At 40.1% G+C, this 25,976-nt stretch overlaps 1 protein-coding gene across 1 annotated transcript in view; it reads right to left on the bottom strand.

The window, feature by feature from the left end:
• Positions 1–25,976, bottom strand: part of CFAP46 (cilia and flagella associated protein 46) — a 178,237-nt gene that overhangs the window by 21,347 nt on the left and 130,914 nt on the right. The window contains exons 48-56 of the mRNA XM_075072713.1: positions 23,946–24,025; positions 23,069–23,250; positions 20,574–20,695; positions 20,046–20,128; positions 13,860–14,024; positions 5,693–5,769; positions 4,103–4,163; positions 3,981–4,016; positions 1,196–1,298 (exon numbers count right to left, since the gene is read on the bottom strand). Of these exons, the coding sequence (XP_074928814.1) occupies positions 1,196–1,298; positions 3,981–4,016; positions 4,103–4,163; positions 5,693–5,769; positions 13,860–14,024; positions 20,046–20,128; positions 20,574–20,695; positions 23,069–23,250; positions 23,946–24,025 (909 nt within the window). The remainder of the gene's footprint in view (positions 1–1,195; positions 1,299–3,980; positions 4,017–4,102; positions 4,164–5,692; positions 5,770–13,859; positions 14,025–20,045; positions 20,129–20,573; positions 20,696–23,068; positions 23,251–23,945; positions 24,026–25,976) is intronic.

Genomic DNA, 25,976 nt, shown 5'->3' with positions numbered 1-25,976 from the left:
GGAATCGACGGTGCAGGAGCAGGCGGTGCTGCGGCAGCTGGCGGTGCCGGGTGATCCGACCTGAAGCTGTGCTCTAACTGCGGTGTGACCAAAGGTACCGCAGGAGCCTTGAGTTTCTTGCTCCTCGTGGAGGGTGAGCAGCGCTGGCTGGAGGACTGGGCCGGTGATGGGAGGTGCTGAGGCATCTTCGCTGGTGCCGGAACAGACGAAGCACTTGTTCCCGGTGCCGGAGACGGTGCCGAGGATGGAGGAGTTAGAGCTGCCTCCATCAAGAGTTGTTTTAGGCGAGAGTCCCGCTCTTTTCTGGTCCGGGGCTTGAACGCCTTACAAATACGGCACTTGTCCGACAGATGGCCCTCGCTGAGGCACTTTAAACAGGAGTCGTGCGGGTCTCCTGTGGGCATCGGTTGACGGCAGGTCGCACAGGGCTTGAATTAATTAATTAATTAATAAAGAACTAGAGAAAAACTATATACACTAAAAAGCTAAAGCACGAGCGAATCGCTAGGCAGGTGGAGATCAGCTAAGCTGTGCTCCACTGTTCCAACGACCGACACGGGCGGTAAGAAGGAACTGAGGAGCGGTCGGGCCGGCGGGGGTATATATTAGGCGCCATACCGGTGCCACTCCAGGGGCCGACCTGCCGGCCCACCGAGTGTTGCTACGGTAAAAGTTTCTCCGACGAACGTGCACGCGGCGCGCGCACACCTAACTGCAATGGATATGAGCAAGCACTCGAAGAAGAACCTCCTGTTATTTTGTCAGAGTGATATTGCTAGAATGCTAATATTATAAATTTGTCTATGTATATACTTTACAACTTTCTCTCAAAAACTCCTTGTATATGTCTTTTCCGGTATTCCATTATTTTAGATAATAAGTTTTTTCTGAAGTTCCATTTATGGTAATTTTATTACAATCACGAAGGACAGTGCCATTTGGCTATCAACAGAATACCCCTACATACTGTAGCCTTGCTTGTGATCAATATGGCAAAATGTATTACAGGTGTGTCTCTTGGATTCTTCATTTAAATTCTTCCACCTATAAATCTGTAGATATGCTTAGGGTAGGGGCGATGTCTTCCTATGCATTTGCATAGCACCTAGCACAATGGGGTCCTAGTCATGACTGAGGCCTCTGTGAAATACTTCTTTAAAAAAAAAAAGAGAAATATAGAAGAACCATAACAAACCTTGGAACATGCATGCTACCAATAACTCCTTCCCAGTGTGGTGTAAACTGCTCATGGTATTTTTCTAGGATTTCCTTTATTTTGTGGGAAGGACTTACTGCTTCTGTAACATAAGAATTTAATCATTTAACATAATATAGAGTATGTAATGCAGCCTACATTTCTAACATGCAGAGGCTGGCAATACATTTTTTTTATTTCTATCATTCAATCTAAAGTTTTTCATGAGAAAAGTCCAGTCGCCATGTCCTATCAATTGTAGGTCTTAATCCTGACTAAAGCTAAAGGTGCCAGCTAGTGACAAGTGTGATGGCATATTTTGTGACTGACAGGGATGAAAAGATAATATAGGAGAGAAGTCAAGGATAGAATAGGTATAAAAATGAGCTCTAAAAGTGGTTCTTCTGCATCAGGAGTTAACATAACGTTGCACTGCTCATACGATTCCCGTTTTAGGGGCTCAGACTGCGGCGATGGGAACTATATAGCACCTATATGCATAATGGGATTCAATTTCCAGAGCTCTCAGTTTAACACATTTCACAAGACTAAACTCAAAACCAAACAACCCTTCAATTTTAGTTACAGCTGAATTAGTCTTTTCCATCTTGATTATGTTTTCTATGCTCATGTAGCTATAATTCCATCTACGTGGAGCTCCTCCAAAACTTCAGAATCAGTTATTTCTGCTCTGCTATCAAAGAGAAATTAGGTAGAACAATGTGTCTCAAAGTCATAACATCTGTTATATGCTATGGCTGGAGCAATATTTTCCCCTTTGTTAAAGATTATTTTTTATAACTTTATTTGGTTCAAATTCCAATTTAAGCATATTTTGATCATGCAGAATAACTTAGTTTTTGCTAATAAATTTGAATAAAAAATACATTGTCTTCAGTGGGGAAAATAGGTGACATTGGTAGTTATGAAAATATTTTGTGTCATACTGTACAAACACAGTAACTGATACACGTAGCCTTGGTAAATGCACTCAAGAAAGAAGTGGCCATTTTAAAATGACCTTACACTGACATTCTTGATTATCGTTGTATCCTTGACCTCTTACAAAGAATCACAAGATAAAAAGCCACTTCAAGGCTTTAATCACTACATGAATTTTATTTATAATCTTGGCTTGAGGACTTCTAAATATAACTCTTGTTAAAAGTGATAAAATATATACAGAATTCTAGCATAATAGCTTTTATTCATCAATAGAATACATATAATTTTGTTTTTCAAACTTTAACTAGAAAATGTTACTTCTATTTGTTACCCTAATTTAAAATTGAAAATAAATATTACATTTCTAGGAGGTTATTTGGGAAATAAGTGCCTAAGTGCTTTTGAAAATCTTACTTTCAGTGTTTATGTAAGTTTGAAACCAGATGATTTGATTTTTTTTGTCTTCTAATTCTTCATACAGGTTTTAAATGTCAAACCTCCAGGCTGGATTTAAGTGATAGAGTTACATTATTATACCAAACATTTCAGGTAATTTGAATGAATACTCAGGGTCACAAAAGTTTTTATGTATGATTACATTTCAAAGAACACAGAATAAACACTGATTTTTAGAAATGTGCTGATTCACTATTTGCTGTCACTTGTAGATAATTTGATACTTATGAAATGCTGCTTTTCTATAAATTTAGAAAATGTGAAACTATCAACACCAATTGTTAAGGGAGGAAAAGAGCTACATACTAAATACTGTAAGAATTTCAGTTTTACATTAATTATTAAAAAAGAAAGAAGTTTTTCAACCATGGGGTAAAAGTCTCATCACCAACATGAAGTCGGAGTGATCAGGCTCTGTGCAGGTGAAACGCCAAGGGACAGTGGGTTTGGGAGCTGAAATTTGCCCTCACAATCTGATACAAAGGTACGGAGTTGCAGCACAGACCTCCACTGCAGCTTATGAACTGAAGTAGCAGCTAGAGCTCCCCTGTATCAGCTGCATGTTATCTAAGTATGTCGGGCTCCCAATGTAGATCAGTCTGCCTCTCCTCTACCCCACTCTTGCCACTACCCACTACCTCTAGCTCAGAGGCACTGAGACTTCAGTGGTTCAGGAACCAAATTAGTCATCAACATTACCCAACATGACCCCAAAGAACCACAGGAGTGTGAATTCATTGTTTCAGTTACTATTTTTATATACATATTCTATAATTGATTAATAACACAGTAAAAACATCCTAATTGGTTAATAACTTAGATTTGTTAATAATTAAATCACCCCAGGTTTTAATATCCTGTGCTGGAAAGAGCTGCAGGAGACACATTCAAGTGTCAGTTGCAGCTCGAGAGCCTTAGTCTGTTCTAGCCTATGCAGATCTCTTCTGCAATATAAAGGAAAAATCACACAGCACTCATTCCTGTGGCTCCCCATGAACCTCCAATGCATGCTTAAGTATTGCTGAGGCCCTTAAGTTTACCTTTTCAATCCAAAAATAGCAAAACAAATTATTGTTAAAGAGCTGTATATTTTGTGGGAAAAATATAATGAGAGATTATTTCAATAATTATTTTCTTGGAGATATTGGTTCCATATTTTATTACTTATACAAAGAAAGAAGAATGCAGCCTAATTTGACTGAATCTGAAACAGGTTTTTATTTTTATAAGAAGCTGAGAAAAAATAATTAAAACATAAGCAACATTATGAGGATGAGCTGTTATGTCAACTACCTCATGTCTTAAGTTTATCACTTACTATAAAAATGTCCCAAATCCACAAAACCTTTAGTTTGTGGAGAAAATAATTTTCTAAATATATTACCTGCTTCTCTTGCTTCATTATATGGATCCACAACATCTGACCTATAGCTAAGGAGGTGTAAACAATGAAATCTATCATCTTAACTGATATATTCTGGTTAATAGTTCCATTTGAAAGGATACATTTAAAATTGTGTGTATCAACAGACAGGCAGTTAGGAGGTAGAACACGATTAATGGGTACCTACAATTAAATAACAAAGATTATTTTTTTTTGCAATGCAAAAAAATTCAGTAGTTATATCAACATTGCACAACATTGTGTCAGACAAAATGAGCTACACTAAAATGCTTTGCTGAAGTCTGAGGGCTTAGACCAAAAGCGGTACAATATGTCAGTGCCAACTGAAACCAAAAACATAAGCATATTTTGTTGGAGAGAAGCAGTTCAAGTCTGTTTGAAGCTGCTTACCTTGATCTAATGCTAGATACTTTGCTCATACACAGAATATGAATTTAAAGGACACAGAGGTTAGTTACCTGTAATCAGACGTTCTTCAAGATGTGTGGTCTCTGTCTATGTTTCACATGTGGGTACGCATACGCGCGATGAGCCTGAGTCCAGAAATCCTAAGCAGCAGTGTCCATTGGCCCACAAACGTGCAACAGATTTCTCCATACCTGACTGATGGCATAAGAGGCAGTGTGGGCCAACACTTCTCCAGTTCCTCTTCTGATTGCAAATCCAGCAGGATTTGAAGCAGAGGAGATGAAGGGTGAGATTTATGTAATACAGATAAGGATCACTCTCAAAACTTCCTGTTACAGATAAGTAACAATTTCTTCCACATGTGGGTGAATTGACAAGCAGTGCTTAGACTGGAGGGGAGTGAGAAGAAGCTGGAAGCAAAGATGCTTGCAGTACTGAAGTTTGCACAGCTGCATCTACAGCAGAGGCCTGAACTAGCTAATAATGTCTGCACTTTACAGAGATACAAGTCTCACTCAAGCAGTAGAGGCAGCATTGGTGATTGTCACTCATGGAGAAGGAACAAGGGCAGGAAATGCAATTCTTGAACCCTGGGACTCTGGGCACAGTTCCAGGCCACAGGGAGGGAGTCCCCAATACAGGGAAAAACAAGCTATAACAACAATGCTACAAAACTCTAACTAGACTAATATAAAAGTTATGAAACAGAGAAACTATTGAATATTTATGTACATGTTCTATCAAGAGAAAAAGCTGCAGAATTCTGCAGACACAGGGATTATGACTCAGGCCATGAGGCAGTAAGATGGAACTGTAGAAGTGTCAGCTCGTGCTGCCTTTTATGCCCTCAGTCGGGAGAACAAGATCCACTGCACACATGTGGGCCAACGGACACTGCATGTTAGAATTTCTGGACTCGGGCGCATGGCACTCATGCATACTCCGGTGTGGAATACACATAGGCACCAGCACTCACAGAAGAACCAGCTCAGCAGTTATTGAGCAAAGAATAATAAAAAAGATTCTAACAAATTCTGTGGTTTTCACTCCATCTCACACTTACAGCGTGTGTAACAAAGACCCTGATAAGAACAACAAATTACCCTATTGCTTCTCTTAACTCATGTGTCTTAGGAAAAATTTAAGGAAATAATTTTTTTTTTAAAGTTGAAATACAACTATGCTCCATCTGTTTGTGAGATAGCGTGCGATTATGGTCTTAACATAAGGATGAATGTCTCGCTGCTCTGTTATGTAAAGCAGTATGAATTTCTATTGCTTACCATTTTAACATTCTTTTTCTGATCCACTTTTGGTTTTGGCTCCTTTGGACTTTTAGGGTCTTTTTTTACTTCATTCTCTGTGAAAGTTCAAAGAATAAGAACTTTAAAATATAGGTGGTATTTGCTAAACTGCTGTGCAAATGCACCTTCACTGAAAAAAATACATAATGATTTAAAAAGACAGACAATATGTGGAATGTTTTGTATCTGAACAGGGACTGCCAAACCCAGCGTTGTCCCCGGACTGCTAAGTGATGGCATAATGAGCTGTGAATGTGTGCATAGAGGACCACGTTGTGGCTCTACAGATGTCCTGAATAGGGATGTATGCCAGGAAAGCCACAGAAGATGCCTGAGCTCTAGTTGAGTGGGCTCTGACAATCGGCGGCGCGGTGTCACCCTCGCCAGGTTGTAACAAGTCTTTATGCATGAGGTAATCCAACTGGAAATCCTCTGAGAGGACACTGGACGGCCCTTTATCCTATTCGTTGTAGTAATGAAGAGCTGAGTTGATTTACAGAAAGGCTTAGTACATTCTAAGTAAAAAGCCAAGGCCCTTCGGATGTCCAGTATGTGAAGACACCTTTCTTCACTGGCGGAGAACGAAACAATGTTAGCCAAAGCAGCAGATGTACTAGCACCGTCACTGGCGGCAAGAAGGAACTGAGAATTAGTTCATAGGTAACAAACTGTGGGGGAGACAGGGCTGAAGAAGAGATTTAGAAGAAGAAACATTTCCTGAAAGATTACTTGTTGCTTCTGAAGTTCTATTCTGAGAGAATAGATTAAAAACAGGAAACAATTTCATTCCAGCGAATAACAATGAAGAACTATCTCTACTACCCACTTGTCCAAGGCTGACGCTTGCCAAGTGGGAAAGGAAGTGAGAATGGTGGTCACTTAGGCACACAAAAGTTCCACGAAAAAACACATATATTCAATGATTATTGTACTGTAGATTTAGGAGTGGTGAGCTGGAGAAGCACTGTCTAGGCTTATTAGAGGACCAAGCACCAGTACCTATCCCTGGAGTAACTACAACCTTTTAAAAAGAACTGGAGCCTTTGTGAAAGAACTAAAGTGAAGAACAAGGAAACAAGGACTGTCTGTATTTTCAAGAGGCATTGTATTTTTTCTTTAAGTGGTTTTGAAGGATCAGGAGAAAGGAGCTTTAGTTTCTCAGTGCACTCTGCAAGAACTACCTGACTCTGCTCTAAACTATGATCAGTTGGCTACTGTCGCAAGTGGCTGTAAAGCAGCCAGGTATTGATGGAGCACACTGCAGTATGGGGATAATTTGAGGTGCCCTTTATTACTCATTGGTTGATTTTTACTCCTCTTTCCTCACTCTCTATGGCTGCTTCCATAATTGCATAAACCAAGAATTTTGCTTCAGGCTACACACCCTCATCCCTTCAACACCCATGAAAATAGCTTTCCATGGACTCTGGAGTGTGCGTTTAGGGATGTGACTCTCTCCTCCCTCCCACCAGTGGAACACAACAGCAGCAGCAGGCATCAGCTCTAGCTGGCCCCCCACATGTTGCCAGCACCATCAGAAGCAGCAGGGCAGTGACCTCCAGTCACTTATGAAAATTTGAAAACAGAAATAAAAAAGACACATTTTCTAAAACTGCCTTTCTAACAAACATACGGCAATTTGTTTGTGTATCTGTGTATTATACAAACATTTGAAAAAACAAAACACTTCTACCTCTGGCGAAGAGGATAAGAGAACAAATGTGATAGATGTCAATCGCATTGCTTAATGCACCAGTGGAAGGTGCATGGATACTACAGTGACAATCATGGTAGTAGAACTTATATAGAATACTTTCTCTGTTGTCTTGGTCTGCAGCCAGGTTTCCCGACTTTACTCATACTTAAGCCCCTTTGTTTTTAGTTTAAATCAATTTTTACCGAAAAATTCCGGGTTTTACAAAAACTGTTATTTGTTTTTTTTTCCAGTGTTCACTCTAACTTTTGTATCATTCAAATATATAAAAATAACTTGTTTTATTAGGAAAATACAATACATTGCATGAGATATATGTATTACAATAATACATTAATCTGTGTATATGTGCAAAGATGCCTGTTGAAGTAAGGCTATGTATTAGTCTATCAGACACACAACAAAGAGGCACACACGCAAGTTCTGAAGTGCATATGCATCTGAACGTACTAATGAATCTCACACCCACCACATATACATTTCAAGACGTTAGCAGATAATGTTTTACAGATCTGACATACTAAAATGGGAAGAAAAAAAATCTGTATCAGAATAAGTTTCAAGATGCAAGGAAGTATTTGAAAGTTAAAAAAAAAACAGAAACAAAAGAAAGGGATGAAGTTGAATGTATGCACTGCAAATGGTGTGGCCCAATTATTAAATGTAAATATTTATAGGCTAATAGATCTTTTATTTAGAAGTCTGCAAAGGCTTAGGATTCTTCTTGTTCACTAATATTTCATACTGACAAAGAAGTAATTGTTTTCAGAGCATATTGTGAAGATTGATTTTTGCAACACCTAGAACTATATTTGGGTAACAGAATATGAGATGTTGTCGAAACAAGGTCTATGTTATATAATAATGTCTTACACTGATAAGTGCTTTTCATACAAACATCTCAAGGTGCTTAGTTGTAGTCCATTCCTGCATGCATTTTCTCATGGGCTTCAATGGAAACAGGATTAAGCCAATTTTGCTCCCTGACACATCCCACTAACCCAGTTCTTGACCTTATCCTCAGCACCTCTTGTAGATTTCTCTTCCCAGTACCTCTTGCAACCCCTGCTTTTTGCGCCTTCCTGTGACCTTCATTGTGCGTTGCTGGGACAGAATCTCCTGCAGCCCTTCTAAGCCCCACCTTCAATAGCTGTGTACTACAGCACAGAGATTCACAAGGCCCTGTGCTTAAGGTCATACTCTAACAAATAATCAGATACCAGCCAACCAGCACCACAAGGCTAGGTTTAGCTCTTTGATACCTAGAAAAATACTGGAACAAATTATTCAACGATCAGTTTATAAGCACCTAGCGATAATAGGGTTATAAGGAATAGCCAGCATGTATTTGTCAAGAATAAATCTTGCCAAGCCAGCCTAATTTCCTTCTTTGATAGGGCTACTGGCCTAATGGATGGGAGGAAGCAGTAGATGTGATGCATCTTGATTTCAGTGAGGCTTTTGACACAGTCCCACCGGCACTCTCATAAGCAAACTAGAGTAATGTGATCTGGATAAAATTATTACAAGGTGGGCGCAAAACTGGTTGAAAGACCATACTCAATAGTTTGCTGTCAAACTGAATAGGCATATCTATTGGACCCCTGCAGGAGTCAGTCTTGGGTCCAGTATTAATCAATATTTTCTTTAATGACTTGGATAAAGGAGTGGAGAGCATACTTATAAACACCAAGCTCGGAGGGACTGCAAGCTTGCTGGAGGACAGGATTGGAATTCAAAAGGACCCTGACAGACTGGAGAATTGGTCTGAATTCAACAAGATGAAATTCGGTAAAGACAAGGGCAAAGTACAGCAGCACCTCAAAGGCGCAAACACCAGAGTTACGGACTGACCGGTCAACTTGACATCATGTGAAACTGGAAATAACCAATCAGGCAGCAGCAGAGACCAATATATATATATTGAAATGTGCCTGTATTGCATCTTAAAGGTAGGCACATGTGGGCTGCCTGTCCCCACCCCCACCTACTGCACTGGGTTCTGTGCTGCTTTTACACACACACACACACACACACACGGACAAGCTTGCAGTCTGACCCAGGGAAAGAAACTGCCTGCCAGAGCTGAGGAGGGAGCTCAGCTGCTGCTGAAGCCTGGCCTGGTGTGCCAACTTCCATTCCCGAGGTATCCATAACTCTGAAGTTCTACTGTATTATTTAGGAAGGAAAAGGCATATGCATACTGTATTATTACTGTATGTCAATTTAGGAAAGAAAAAGCAAATGCACAAATACAAAATGGAGAATGACTGGCTAGTATTGTTGAAAAGGAACTAGGCATTATAGTGGATCACAAATTGAATATGAGTCAACAATGTCATGTAATTATGAAAAAGGCTAATTTCAGTCTGGGGTATATTAACAGAAGTGTTGTATGTAACAACATGGGACTTCCAAGGGGAGTAGTAGGGGCAGAAGACATATCTGGCTTCAAGACTAAGCTTGATAAGTTTATGGAGGGGATGGTATGATGGGATAGCCTAATTTTGGCAATTAACTGATCTTTGATTATTAGCAGGTAAATGCCCAATGGTCTGTGATGGGATGTTAGATGGGGTGGGATCTGAGTTACTACACAGAATTCTTTCCTGGGTGCTGGCTAGTGAGTCTTGCCCACATGCTCAGGGTTTAACTGATCACCATATTTGGGGTCGGAAAGGAATTTTCCTCCAGGGAATTTTGGCAGAGGCCCTGGAGGTTTTTCGCCTTCCTCTGCAGCATGGGGCACGGGTCACTTGCTGGAGTATTCTCTGCACCCTGAGGTCTTTAAACCACGATTTGAGGACTTAAATAACTTGGACATAGGTTAGGGGTGTTTTACAGGAGTGGGTGGGTGAGATTCTGTGGGCCTGCATTGTGCAGGAGGTCAGACTAGATGATCATAATGGTCCCTTCTGACCTTAAAGTCTATGAGTCTATGAGTAACAATGCTGTGCTCGGCACTGGTAAGGCCTATATTGGAGTACTGTTTCCAGTTCCAGAAGCAACACTTTAGGAAAGATATGGACAAACTGGAGAGAGTTCAGAAGACAGTAGCAAAAATGATAAAATGTTTAGAAAACCTGACCTATGAGGAAAGGTTAAAAAATGGGGCATGTTTAGTATTCGTCATGACTCAGGGGTCTCAAACCTAGGCCTCAGAATCTACGGGAGAAACCATATTCCAACTCTCCACCTAACAGTCTGCTAAAAATGGCTTACCTGTGAAGCCCAGCCCCAAGGTGAGGCGCTGCCGCTGAGGTCAGATTGGCAGAGCCCCAGAGCAGGTGATTGGTCCACTGGCCCTACTTAAGCCAGTGGCAGGAACAGGAAAGTTTCTGAACAACTGGGCTCCACTCTGCTCTGTACTGTGTGCCTTCTGCTTCTTGATTTCCTGGCATCCTAAACTAGCCTGACTTCTAGCATCTGACTTGTGGTTCAGGACCTCCAGTTTGTCTCCTGCGTCTGATCTCCTGGAATCCTGACCCAGCTGATTCCTGTCTTCTGACTGCAGACTCTGGTTCTGACTACTAGGTCTGGATCCCCATGAAGCAGTGGTGACAGCCTTGAGAAAAGATGACTGAGAGCGACCTGATAACAGTCTTCAAATATGTTAAGAGCTATTATAAAGAGCATGGTGATCAATTGTTTTCCATGTCCACAGAAGGTGGACAAGAAGTATTAGGCTTACTCTGCAACAAGGGAGATTTAGGTTAGATTTTAGGAATAACTTTCTAAATATAAGGGTAGTGAAGCTCTGGAATAGGTTTCCAAGGGAGGCTGTGGAATCCCCATCGCTGGAGATTTTAAAAATGGGTTAGACAAACACCGGTAACAGATGGTCTAGATTTACTTGGTCATGCCACCGAGCAGGAGATTGGACTTGATGACTTCTGGATGCTTGTTGCACAGAGGGATATGCAAATCAATTAGGAGATGATCTAAATCAGTGAGTATCCTTAGAAATCAGAACAGCCCTTTTCTAATAGAGAGGAGGCAGGGGTATATGAAACTTTACAAGCTAGATCTCCGTTCAAACAAATTTTGTTTATGGACATACTGACAAAGCTTTCTCAACTAGGTTTGAGTTCTCTGGGCATGTAATACAAGCCATCCTTTTCACACAATTCTTCCATATTTTCTGATCAAGATTTTGCAGCAATAGCTCAGTGGATCAAAAGAAATATGTAGCTCTCAGTGTAATCTCAGCTAAATATAAAGGAAAATGGTTCAGTAGTTTTGAAGTAATGTCTTAAAACTTATTCACATATGGTTTTATGTTAGGGCTTTTCTGTACAGTAAGTTAGTATGTTGCAAGCCAGAGTGTGTGAATCTACAGCAAAAAAGCTTGCCATGCACTAATTGGCTGCATGGACCCCGCTACTGAACACTAAAGTTCCACAGTGTTCTTTGACCCAGACCCTTCAGTGCCTGGCAATAGGGTCTCTCTGACGAGTTACTATGCGGCAAGCTAGTGTTCTATACATTCTCGCTCTGGCTTGCTGTGCACTAGCTCACTGCACAGACAAGCCCTTATATTGCTCTGCTAAATCTGAATTTTTTTTAGCTTCTTTGTTCTGTTCTCTGTTCTGACAGCCACTTCAAATGTTACAGCTCTTAGAATCACTTGTTGGAAGACCTTTTAAAGTCCAACAAACTTTACAAGTGCTTTACGGAAGTCCAGGATATTTTAAATTAGAGGCCTTGGAAGTAGATATTGTACTGACACTTTCTTCTTTCATATACATCACAAGTCAATATCTAGATTGATGCAGCAGTTAGACAGCAGAATATTGAGGGCAGCAAGGTGTTTCATCCACCCTCCAATCTTCTAATTGTGCACTCCTCCACCATGTTTGACCATCCGCACTGTTACCCTTCAGTCACACTGTAAAGTTTGGGCGAAGCTAAATTTCTGCATTGTGACAGCCGTTCTGGCTGTTTCAGTCACTAGTCTGTTAAACCTAATCCAGGATCACATACCACATTACAAACAGTGGGATATAATTTAGGGCTTCTGAAATTAGTCACCATGCATGTCACTATCCCAGAGTTGCTGCCACAATGGGATACAATAGCTGAACACAATGGGAACGCAATAGCTATTAGTCCTGATATGCCTTTGTTCATCTGAGATTGGCACTGGACTGGCAAGCTGGACATGGGACAGGAACAGCCGCTACAAAAGATGTTGCAAAATCAGTCATGCAGGAACTGCAGAGAAAGTGTCTGTACATAGAACTTGGATAAGTCTTTCAGCTGTATGGTCAAAATGTAGGTTACAGAGAGGTGACAGACTCCTAGCGTGGATTCAGTCTTGGTGGCTTTTTTTTTTTAGAAAAAGAACAGCTCACGCTTGTGATAAAGTCTCTGTCCCAAATCTGGACCTTAGCATCCAAAATTTGGGGGCTTACATAAAACTCTCCCCAAGCTTATACCCAGCTTGGCTCTGATCTCGCTGCCACCAACCAGGATTTTAGGGCTCCTGGTCACCCCGAGTCACCCCAACCTTTCCCTGGGGGACCCCCAAGACCCAGAACCCCTGGGTCTCCCTATCTCAAATGGGAAAACAAGCTCCTCCCCCTTGTCTCCTCGTTATCTGCTCCCCAGCTTCCCTCCCTGGGTGAGCCTGGGCGATGCAGTACTTAACTCCTTGAAGGCAAAACAAAGAGGGAAATCACCCTCCCCCTGAGGCGATGCATTCAAACCTAGTAAAGCTAACATAAAGAGATTTTCCACTCCCCTTTCCTGTAGCCTCACCAGAGAAAAACCAAAAACCTCAACCAGGTTTTAAAAAGAAACTTTATATAAAAAGAAAGAAAATACAGAAAAATATAACCCACTGCATTAAGATGTCAATTACAGGCTCTTGCTTATAAGAATTAGGAATACACAGTCTGATTCAAAAAATAGCCAATTTAAACCAGTCCAGCAATTACACCCATGTAAATACAACACAAAGCACATAACAGCCTATTGCTTGGTTTCCTTTGTACTCACACTTGATAGTAGAATATTAGAAAGAAGATTGGAGTTAGCAGAAAAGCTGTTTCAATCCATAGCCGGGAGAAACAAAAGACCCCGAGTTCCTTTCCCTCCCAGACTTTAAAAAAAATCCAGTTCTCTGATTGGTCCTCTGGTCAGGTGCTTGATTCCCCCATCCACCCCTTACAGGTAAAAGAAAATTAACCCTTACCTATCTACTTATGACAACGCTGTAATGGTATTGTAAGTCTGTACATTACTGAAAAACTATAGTATGTTTTTACATACTTTTCTCAATAGATATTCCAGTCAATATTACTAGGAAACTTTTGGGTATGAAATCTTGTCTCATAGTCAAATATATTCAATGTAAAAGAAATGAATAACATAATAAATAATGGATTTATCATCATTTCTGAATGCAAAGAAATAGTCATGTAATTGTACCTGGTTCTTCTACATGTATTCGATTGTAGAGAATTTGGAGAGAAAAGTCTCTGGATACAGAACTTATTGCCTCTTCTTGAAAGGTACTTAGAGCTTCCAGAGGTAACTCCATAAGTAGTTTGTCTGCTAGTAATATCACACATTCACCTAAATCCATAAGTCCACCTGATATAAGAAAAATGAGATATTTAGTAATTCATCAGAAATATGTTAATTAAAATTACCTGGGAATATGGAGTTTCTTCTTTATCTCACTGCACAAAATAATTTAATAATAATATTCTGGATAATTCCCTTCATCCAAAGAGAGGCTCTGCAAACTTCCCAGGATATGCATTTGTGGAGCCTAATCCTCCTTCAGAGGAGAAAGTACTTCATGAACAACCATACTGTCCCTCGAGCAATGTCACATGAATTTGACATATATGCAGTTTCCACCATGGAAATAATATTAGGAAATGCACTGACTTTCCTATTCTGACATGCAACGTTCTAACAAAAAGGCAAGTTAAAGGAATTTCAGTCAGAGTACAATTTCAAACGAGCTGTTAACCAAAGACAGCAGTATCTTTCTGGATGAAACAAACCAAACCAAAATGGTTACCTACATTCTTGTAATTGTTCTTTGAGATGCATGCATACGTCCATTCCACTATAGGTATGTGTGCACCTTGTGCACTGGTGTTAGAGAGTTTTTCCTAGAGGCCCCTGTAAGGGCAGCCACACGTGCGCTGATTTCCCTTATGCTTGGAACTGAGGGTATAAAGGGTGGAGCTGCCCTGTCCGTCCTTCAGTTCCCTCATACTGGAATCTGAGATGGTAGGAAGGAGGGTGGGTCGTGGAACGGACATATGCAATGCAACTCGAAGAACAATAGTCATGAGAAGGTAAGTAACCATTTTTTTTATTTGAGTGATTTCATATGTTCATTGCACTGCAGATGACTCCCAAACTGTTTTCAGTGGAGGCGAGACAAGGAGTGTCATCTGAAAAGGGAATGGAGGGCTGTTTTCCCTATATTTGAATTGTCCCTTGATGTTGTAGTAATTGCATAATGTCTAGAAAATGTCCATACAGAGGCCACTCTACAAATGTCAACAATAGAGACCGTTCCCATAAAGGCAGCAGAGGCCACATGTGCCCTAGCTGAACGCGCTGGCATTTTCTCAGGTGGCATCAGACCTTCAGCAGCATACAACATAGCAACGCAGCTGGTAATCCATTTAGAAAGTTGTTGTGCCATAACAGGATGGCCTCTCATTCTTTCCACATAGGAAACAAAGAGTTGGAAAGAAACCCAAAAGGTTTTTGTTCTATGTAAAAAGCCAAGGGATTGGTGCACATCTAGAGAATGCCTCTTTCCCCCCATTTTTATGAGCAGGTGGCTTTGGAAAAAAAAGACTGTATGTATGACTGATTAAGGTGACAATCAGACAGTACCTTGGATAAGAACTTAGGGTGAGGCCCAGGTTGCACTTGTCCTTGAAGAATGCCATATAAGAAGGGTCTATTACCAGAGAATGCAGCTACCTGATTCTCCTTGCTACTAAAAAGGCCACCTTAGCCAAGTGATGTTACATTGAGTAAGAGGCTAAGGACTCAAATGGATTTGTTTGATGGTTAATTTTTTTTATCTTGTTTAAACTCAGTTTCTAAAGTTTACTGAGAACTAGCAACTTCATTAAATGACTGCTCTGCCTCGTATCTTATACACTCACCCTCCTGCAGCTGTGCTGTCTTTGAGTGTGTGAAAGAGAACTACCTGCCAGCCAGAGAAGCCTCTGATCTCAGATCTCTCTCCTTTGTTACATTACACTGTGAGAGTTAAAAAAAAAAAAAAAGCTATCTTCTAACTTAAAAATCTCAATTCAGACTTTATCTGTTATAAATTCTAGAATACTTTTACGCTGTGTGTTATGTGTTTCTAGCTACAGAGTTATCGAATGTGTTAATATCCTACACTCCAAACTAGCCTCATTTCCATTTTTTGTGTCAGGAAATTTAAATTGTTACAGCTTTACCTTTGTTTGTTCCAATTACTAAGAGCACCATGCTCCTTTAATTACTTTTCTGCATATCAGTCTTGCTACAGTTACACCTCCTCATATATTTGTGCTTTGTCTATTCATAGATTCATAGACTCTAGGACTGGAAGGGACCTCAAGAGGTCATCGAGTCCAGTCCCCTGCCCTTATGGCAGGACCAAATACTGTCTAGACCATCCCTGATAGACATTTATCTAACCTACTCTTAAATATCTCCAGAGATGGAGATTCCACAACCTCCCTAGGCAATTTATTCCAGTGTTTAACTTACTAAAGTCTAGGTATACCACATCCACCGCTTCTCCCTTATCCACAAGACTCGTTATCCTATCAAAGAAAGCTATCAGATTGGTTTGATATGATTTGTTCTTTACAAATCCATTCTGGCTATTCCCTATCACCTTACCACCTTCCAAGTGTTTGCAGATGATTTCTTTAATTACTTGCCCCATTATCTTCCCTGGCACAGAAGTTAAACTAACTGGTCTGTAGTTTCCTGGGTTGTTTTTATTTCCCTTTTTATAGATGACTACCTTAAATTGCATAACAAACTTTTTAGGTTAACTAAAAGACAAACACTTTTTCACACCTAACTCCTATTTTCTAAACTGCTCATCGTGATTCAATTTAAGCATCACCTTAGGTTTTGTCTACACTGGACTTTCATCGGTAAAATTTTAGTCGTTTGAGGTGTGTGAAAAACACCCCCATCCCCGAACGACAAAAGTTTTATGGACAAAAAACGCTGGTGTGAACAGCGCTTTGTCAGTGGGAGAACTCTCCTGTCAACAAAGCTACCTCTGCTCATTGGGGGTGGAATTTTTTTGTTGGTGGGAGAGCTCTCTTTTTGCCAACAAAGAGCGGCTACACTGCACCTTTTAACTGCACGGCTGTAGCAGCACAGCTGTGTCACTAAAAGGTGTGTAGTGTAGACATAGCGTTATGAGCTACTTTTTAGACCCCTTTAGTGTTCATCACTTCCAAACTAACTTATTAATTCCACGAACCCAAAGAGAATGCTACCTGCTCTCCATTATGCCCCAACTTTTATCGCAACAATTTCCAGCTAGGCATATGTATTTGAATACTGATTAATATTGAACTGTAGCTGTCATATGACCTCAAACTTATTTCTTTACATCTAATGCTTAGTCCTAGAATTCTAGTTTCTTATGACAAAACGGAGAAGAATTATTAGCTGTTTGGCAAGCTTTGTTTGTTAGAATATTTAGTTGATTAGTTTTTAATAATAATTGTTTTTCTTCAGTTTAAGAGATTTTCGATACTGAGTTAATGTTGTAACCTAGTTTATTTTCACTGAATTTACCTTTGTTATTCAATATTATCTTTCTTAATGTGTGCACTGAATTGTTAGCAATGCTTAGTTGTTAGCCTCTCTCAGTAAGAGACAAAATATTCTTTGGTAAGTTTAGTGCCTTGAGTAATTGATTGAATAGCATGGTTGTTGATTCTCATGACTTGGAGTTTTACTCTTTTATGATACTAGTTCAATCCTAGATAATCACATTTTGTTGTGATTTTGTTCTTTTATTTTAGAATTTCATAGTTAATTAGAAGTTGATTTTAACTATTAATAACTTATTCCTCATTTATGTTTCATTTGATATACTGAAATCATTTGCAAATTATTGATTTTGTATATTTTTCCTTGTTATTTTAGTTACTTCAATAAACATTCTCTTTATTTCAACATCAAGTTCAGCTGCTGATTTTACGACATCAGCTATTGCATTAAAAGAACCCTGTGACGAAATTAGTGGGAGTTACACTTCCTTAGATACTCTCTTGAATAGGCTGTGTCAATAATTCCATTTATTTAATTGTTCTATCTCCCAGTTATCCATTTTGAGAATTTTTTTTTGATGTTTTTAATAATTTTTAATTTTAATTATTTGGCTCTTAGATATTCATTTCCACTCCACTCTGTCCCTGTGAATGGGCCACATGCGCTGAGCTTGTACATACCTCAAATGAGCTCCTCCCACCTCATGGTAGAAGCATCTGTTACCATAGTCATAGCAGGGAGAGCTGGTGAGAATGGAATTCCCCAGCACACGTTGTCCTGGTTCATCCACCAATCCAGGGTTGACAATACTCTGTCTGAGATGTGTACCAACTTGTCCAGATGGCATACCGGAGGGCAGCAGACCAATTTTAGCCATGCCTGCATACCCTGGAGATGGAACTTGGCATGTTGGGTCACATATATACAAACTGTCAGGAATCAGGGCCTGCAACAGAAGCTAGTCTCCAGGCAACCAGATAAGCGCAGCTGGCCTGTAGTATGGTGCCTGATGGGCTTTGCCATCTGATTGATTGGAATAGTCAGAAGACTGGCTCGCAAGGCCAGCAGCAGAAGTTCAGTGGCTGCTCAAAGCATTTGCTCACAGATACTTCTGTGCAAGCTTGTTTTCAACCTGCCTCCTACCTTGTTCCAGTCTTGCTACTCTTCTGCACCCAGCCTTGCCTCTGCCTTGCCTCACTCTAGGTAACACAGTTCTGATCCACAACTCCGATTCCTGACCTCTGACTTTGACCCTGACCATTGGCTCTCGCACCAGGCCGCTGACCCCAGCTGTAATACTGGGCTCTGATTCCTGGCTACTGACTCCTATTCTAACCACTAGGTCTGAGTCCTGCTTTGACCATTAGGCATGACTCCTGGTCCAACCAGTAGCATGACCATCCATGCCCTGGTCACTGACAGTGCCTCTTTGAGGATGACTCTGGTGAAGGAGATCTCCTCATGTATGTGCCAGATGGCAAGGCCCAGAAAGCACTCCTCACAGGAATGGTGGATGAGGTCCCCTGCACAGATCGACTGGGCTCTGATACTGGACGAAGAGCAGACTGTGTGAGATGGTGTCTAAAGTGCACTTCTCTTTGCTTCCTCGTTCTTGATTTAAATCAGGAGTCCGAGCTGTCACTATCTCTAATGTAGCCCTCAATCCTCTTTTTAGCTGAGTAACTTTCCCATCCCCTGCCACAGAACAAAGCAGTCCATAATTTGAGTCCTGGACCTGTCTATCTCCCTCTCATTTTCTCCTCTTGGAGCTTCTTAGGGAAGAAACTCAGGCACCAAGGGTGTGTCCACACTACAGAGATTGTGTTATATCAGTGTAGCTTCCTAGCATAGATGCAGCCTACACTGAAAGGAGGAGTTTTTCTGTCACTGTAGGAACACCACCTCTCCAAAGGATATTAGGGCACAGCTACACCAGAGTGTTTACAGAAGCGCAGCTACATCGATACATCTGTGCCTCTGTAAGCTCTCTAATGTAGCCGCTCTAAGCCAACAGGAGTGATGGCCATTAGTCCTATTTAAGAACTGATCCTGCAAAGACTTACATATGTTACCTGTAAGAATACAAGTACTCCCTTTCATGGGACTATTCCTGCTTAAAACTAGGCATGTGTGTAACAGCTCTCCCGTTGGCTTATCTACTCCAGCACCTACAAGCGGCAGAAGCTATGTCCACACTGGTGCTTATGTCAGTGAAATTTATGTCACTCAGGGGGTGGGGTGAGGGTGATTTTTTCACAACCCTGAGCGACATAAGTTATTCCAACATAAGCTGTAGCATAGATACTGTATCCATCAATTTAGCTAAGATTATATTCCATCGGCATAGCTGCATACACACTGGGGTTTTTCTTGGCAGAACTATGTTGGTCAGGAGTGTTCTGTTTTTTTTCATACCTCTGACCAAAATACCTACGCTGATGTCACTTTTCAGTATAGACCAAGCCTAGGACTGTACAAACCCCCACAGACTAGAAGAGTGGAGGAGAAGATGAATAAGGAGACTGATGGATCCCAGAAAAGTTCTCTCTTTTTGACCTTCTGCAATGGGTCAGCTTTTCTCTCAAATAGATTGGCTTGCTATGGGCTTGTGCAGTTTTGAAGACAGTGGATAATCTAATCAGCTATTTTGCAGACATAATCAAATACCTGGACATATACAGTAAACGTCCTAAACTGCACTTACAACTATTTGTACTTACAAACTGTTGCAGGGGTGGGGAGAAGGAGGTGTGGGGGGGCGGGAAGAGGAGGAAGGGTGTGCGTATCAAGATTTCAAAACCTGTCCTTACATATTATTTTCTAGATATGACATACCTTGTAACCCAGTATGTTTTGTCTCCTTATCTTTGGTTTTTGTTTTTCCTGATTCTGCTGTTGAAATTGATGGACTCTGCTGTCTGAAAATAAGAATTATATCTCAAAATACTACATATATCATGGCAAACTTGGATTTTCAAAGCATTGTAAAGGAAATAAGTGTCTAAATCTCATTGAAATTTAGTGGATGTTGGAGGGCTTAACTTCCTTAGGTTCCTTGGTAAGTGCAAGCTTTGAACAGTTTAATGATAATGTTTCAACTCTAATTTTAACACTATATAACTTTTGTTATACAAAAACATTTAACAGTGATGGCCATTAGTCCTATTTAAGACTTGATTCTGCAAAAACTTATATATATTACCTTTAAGAACATAAGTAGTTTCTTTCATGGGACTATTCCTGCTTAAAACTAAGCATGTGTATATTTTTTGCAGGATCAGGAACTAACTTTATAAATATTTTTAATGTTAATTTTAATATGATTTAGGAAAGGAGATGATAAAACATTTGTAAAAATCTTACCTAAAATCAGTAAAATCAAATACTGGCAAAACTGGTTTCAGATAGTCTTCCATGGCTTTTAAAATATCAGAGAAATCTGATGTAAATTTTTTCTCATTTTCATTTATGTTTTCTGTTAGATTCTATCATAAAAATAAAAAAATCATTAGAATCCTTACAAAGTTAAATGACAACAAAGATGGGAAGTACAATAGGTTAATCAGGGCTAAATTGAATCATTATGATAATTGAAACATTATAAAATTAAAATAAACAATTTTCCTTAAATCACTGAATTAAGTATGTTTCAAAATTGTTCTCTCTGAACGCTTTATTAATGTCAGCATTTTGTTGACAATCCCTTCTCTAATGCGAGAATCAGTCCAACAATGCCTGGGGATATAAAATGGGATATTTTAGCCACAAATACTTTATACTGAAAACAAGTGATTGCTGTAAAGAAGCTAGCTGGGAGGAGGAGGAGGAAGAAGAAGAGAGAAGACCAGGAAAAGAGAGAAGTAAAGTGATGGCACAAATCACGGAATAGTAGATGGGAGTGGTAGAGAAAAGGTATGGCCTGAGAGGGAGAGAGACTAATGAGGGACTCAAACAAGTTGAAGAAAACAAATGGGAAGAGAACTGAAGGGAAAGATGAAAGGAGGTGAAAGAAGAAATGGACAGAGAGGAGGGAGAAAGTAGATTAGAAATAAAAGGAAGAGGGAAATAACTGAATAGCACAGAAAGGAAAAGTTAAAGACATATACAAATTTAATTTTACAATGAAAGGTCCATTTTTATAGCTATCTCACCACAGTCTCCATTTGTGGGGTGTAACTATGTGTGCGCGCGAATACTTACACATGCAACTGTGAAGTACTAAATGGCTGTATGTACAGTTGATAAATGCTATTGTATCCACATGCAGCAGATGTGTTCAGTTAAGTAAATTCTATCGTTTGCAGGCAAGTGACAGCATTTATTAACTAAACAGGCAGGTGTTAGCCTTTTAAGTGTCATTATAGTTATATGAATACATACAGTTCATATGCACACATGGAGGCCAGTGTTTTAAAACTCTGGCCTCGTTCATTCTAACCAATGCAATTTTCTATTGGTCAAAAGGAAGGGAGAGAAGAGAGAACCAAAATAACTATCACATAACTCTCCGTAACAACTAAGGCAAGCTATGGCTACAAACAAAATCATCAATATTTTGCCTCCCAGATTTAATCAGAGTTTTTGCTGAGGGACGCTGGGATAGAAAAGGTAAGAGTCTCCTTTTAGTTTTAAAATTCCTTCCTGATAATTGGCAGTGTTCAAAGATTTGTTTTAAATCAAAAATAAGCATTTAAAGTTTTTAAAAAGCCAGGGTTCTCTTCTCAGACATGTTATTTATCACCCAGTTACATGTGTATTGTCACCTAATGACTAGAGGCCTGCTTTTACTAGTAGTGACTGTAGCAACTACATGAAACTTGGAGAAGTGCTGATTGCAGGAAAAAAGAGTCTGGAAGAGGCACCAAGAAGTCAGTCTGTGTGCAAATTACTTGAATGCTAGCTGCAATTGCAGCAAATCTATACACAGGTGCTTTAAAATAAACAACCATTTCAACTTTACAAGCATGGAGTCTTCTTATGTTATTATGCAGCACACGGGACATGAATTTCCAGTTCAGACAAAGAATTATTTGATCAATCTTTTTTATTAAACTATAGATAAATAATAATGAAAAAAATTGTTGTTTTTCAATGCTTTTGTTACAAGCAAAAGTTAAAGCTTTAAGTTAAGAAAAAGTTTGGCATTTGAACATCACATATTGTATGCCTGTGAGAAAATTAACTACTGTGTGTAAAAGCATATCTAATCTAATGAAGCCAAAGTTCTTGAGTTGACATCAATTTCCTGTGATCTTGCAATCTAAACACAGTGAATGCATATTAAGGACCCAATACTGCAATTACTTATGCAAGAGCTTAACTTTATGTACTGTGAGCAGTTCCATTGACAATGTAAAGTTAAGCACTATGTAAATCTCCACAGGACTGGGGTTTAATAGGGACCTAATGATTTTCAGGAATGCCTAAGGGAATTAAAACCAGTGGGGAGCTTGGTGCTAACTCATAGTTTCTTTTTAAAACTTTCCCCCTAATTTTTATATATAAGTATAAACGAAGAGCTCTTAAGATATACAATATTCCATTTGGGAAAAATTATGAATCTCATTTTACATCAAAATTCCATCAGTCTAAATTGTTAAAGAAGTTCAAAGCTGTTGAAAAAAATTTCCATAATAACAACAACAGAACAACAAACTACTATTTAGAGCAAAGAAAATAATGGTAAGTTTCAAAGTAGAGCATACGCAGGAGACAACAGTTACAGAGCTTATAAGTTGCATTTGGAATAAATGTTAGGAATTGTAGATGAGTGCTATTTTGCACAGCTTTTTGTTTTATTTTCCATATATATTTTAATGTCTCTTTTAAAAATAAAAATCCTGAATCAAATATATTACCATATCTATTTTGGGAGTAGTTTCTTGCCATTGTTGAAAGTCAATTTTCTCTACATGGAATTTTTTTTGTACTTCCTGTCTGAAGAGATTATTCATCCTTTCCTGTTTATAAAGATGTACTTTTTCCAACAAAATCAAGATTGTATCAGGATTCACAGGAAAACGATAAACTTTAGCCCGCACTAATAAAAGAAAAAAGTAATTGAGAACATTTTCCTTCTAAAAAAATAATTTCCACATAGCCACATATTTTTTATATTTCACTTTGAATAATTTCAGTATATAAAGTGATAAAATATAGTATTATATAACAGCACAATTATTTAGGTATGGTCAATATCAAGGGAAAAAACAGTAATATAAGTCTATCTTGAACTTGGAGACACAGGGCAGAAAGAGAATCAAGTATCTAAAAGCACATTCCCTGGTGCAGCAAGAAAAATTATTTCTCCCCCATGCTATTAAAGATGCATTTGCATTTTATTATTATGACATATAATACTTTAAAACACACAAATCATGCCTGACCTATAAAAAGAGTATAACAATAAAAAGCTTACAATAACCATTTTTCTGACTATGACCATTTTTTGGCCCTCATAAACAATGCAGTTAGACTATTGTAAATTTTGACTAGTGATAAGCACAGAAACAGTACATCTGTCATGCATATAACTTCCACTGGCATTAATAGGATTTATGTACATAAATTTCCAGGTATTAAGGTAAGACTATACTCCTTAGCACTCTGTCTTAAAATTATATCAATTGCTTGACTGCATGAATTGGATTTTCTTGTACTGAATCCAACAGTGAGAGCTACGGATCTCCTAACATCATCATTTTGATCACTTTATTTCTAAACAGAGACACTCACCCATTGGCTGACCTGATTTTCCTTTCTGTTGTCCGCTACTGAGTTTTTGCTTATCAATCATTGCACTATACAACATTGATCTATGGAAAGCAATAAAAAATAGAATGGAATATTTGACTATTCACATATTCAGACCTTTCAGCCTTTCAAATAAGTAATTATTGCCCTCTAATGTTACATGTTCACAGATGCCCTGAGATGTAGTAAGCACTCCTGAACTTGGGCAAGTGCCCAAATCTTGCAGACCAAGTCCAAAGCTGGCAAATCAAAGACTGCCAGATGTTCAGATCTGCTCCTGATTGCTTTTGAGGGATATAATCCTCAAACGGTAGGGGATCTAATAGACACAGAAAAAATGGGATTGGACTGAACCATGGAGTGGTTATCTTGTGGACTGCTCCCTCAAGTAGACCGTCGGGGTGGTTGGCTACTATTGTTTCTGCCATTAGCATTTGCAAAGACCCACATACAAGTGGCTGACTGGCACCTAGCTTGCTTCATGTGATCTCGTCAGAGCAGGAAAATTGATGAGACAAAGCACAGTGAGCCATACTTACTCAAAATTGTTAAGATATGGAGCCAGATCAATGAGCACTGTTAAATCCACCCACTATCCTGGTGGTTTTTGAATTGCTGCACTAATTTTCTTGTCCGCCACCTCCACTTTCTCAGGGTATGTCTACACAACAGCTGGAAGGATGCTTCCTAGCATGGATAGACAGATGCACTAGCTCTATTTGAGCTTGGCTACACTTGGAAATGTGCAGCGCTGGGAGTTACAGCTGTGGTCGTACAGCTGTGTAGGAACAGCACTGCAGTGTGGCCACACTCACAGCTACCAGCGCTGCAGTGTGGCCACATTTGCAGCAAGAGCAGCTGGGGGGACGTGCACTGAACATATTCCCTACATTTTCCACAGGATTTATCCTCCAGATATATCCTGCTCCGCGTCACCTGGGAAGAGCGGGAGGTCTTCTCCAGCAATGTGGATTCCACCCTGGTCCCTATGAGCTTGCCTGTGTGCAGCAATGGTCCCCACCCCTCACGGCACAGTGGCACGGACGCGTTAGCCTGACTGGGACAAGGACCACGGTAGCTTTCCCTAAACTTGCGCAGCACATGCCCATGCTCTGGCAGAAACCTTTGCAGAGATTACAGAGGCCGATTACCGCGACGTGATGAACCAAATCAATGCGCTATTCCACATCTAGGCATGCATGCATGCAGGCCAGCCATAAACCCACCCCCATCTTCCTCTCACAAAACTTTTCCCTACTTAAAATAAAAGCTGCTTACCGGGCACACGATCTCTGCTTCTTTCACACAACAAGTCCAGCTGCTGTGACTGGCTTGCTTCCTCCTACTTGAGAAGAGCTCCTGGCTGCATGCCTCCTGGGACTCCGGGTAATCTCTTACCACCCCACGTACCTCACTCTCGGGTTCCTCCACCCCTCACCCCTCCCTCCCCGGCTCTGAACTGTCCATCGTGGTCCTCAGATTGCAGGGGGTCAGACCAAGTATCGCATCCAGCTCCTTGTAAAAACGGCAGGTCGTGGGGGCAGCACCTGAGCGCCGGTTCCCTCATGGGCTTTGCAATAGGCACTCTGCAGCTCCTTTACTTTAACCATGCACTGCAGCACGTCCCATTCATGGCCCTTTCCAGCATGGACTTTGATATCTGCCCATAGATATCATAATTTCTACGGCTGAGCGCAGCTGTGACTGCACAGCTTCCTCACCCCCAAACACTGATGAGGTCCTGCAGCTCCGCCATTGTCCATGCTGGGGCTCGTTTGGGCGTGGAGGCATGGTCAGTGATTGATTGATTGCACTCCACACCTGGCTGAGCAAACAGGAAGGAGATTTTTAAAATTCCCCGGGCATTAAAGGGCGGGTCACCTGAGCCCAGGGCAGTGGATGTGAAACAATGAGCAGAGTGGCGAAAAGTATGCTGGGGATACCTCCAATACCCTGGAGGCCAATAACAGTGCTGTGCTGTCCACACCTGATGAGCAGCGCTGCATCACCAGC

This window comes from Chelonoidis abingdonii, chromosome 15 (assembly GCF_003597395.2).
Source record: "Chelonoidis abingdonii isolate Lonesome George chromosome 15, CheloAbing_2.0, whole genome shotgun sequence".
Lineage (NCBI taxonomy): Eukaryota > Metazoa > Chordata > Testudines > Testudinidae > Chelonoidis > Chelonoidis abingdonii.
The sequence above is the reverse complement of the archived record's forward strand: the minus strand, read 5'-3'. Positions and strand labels throughout refer to the sequence as shown.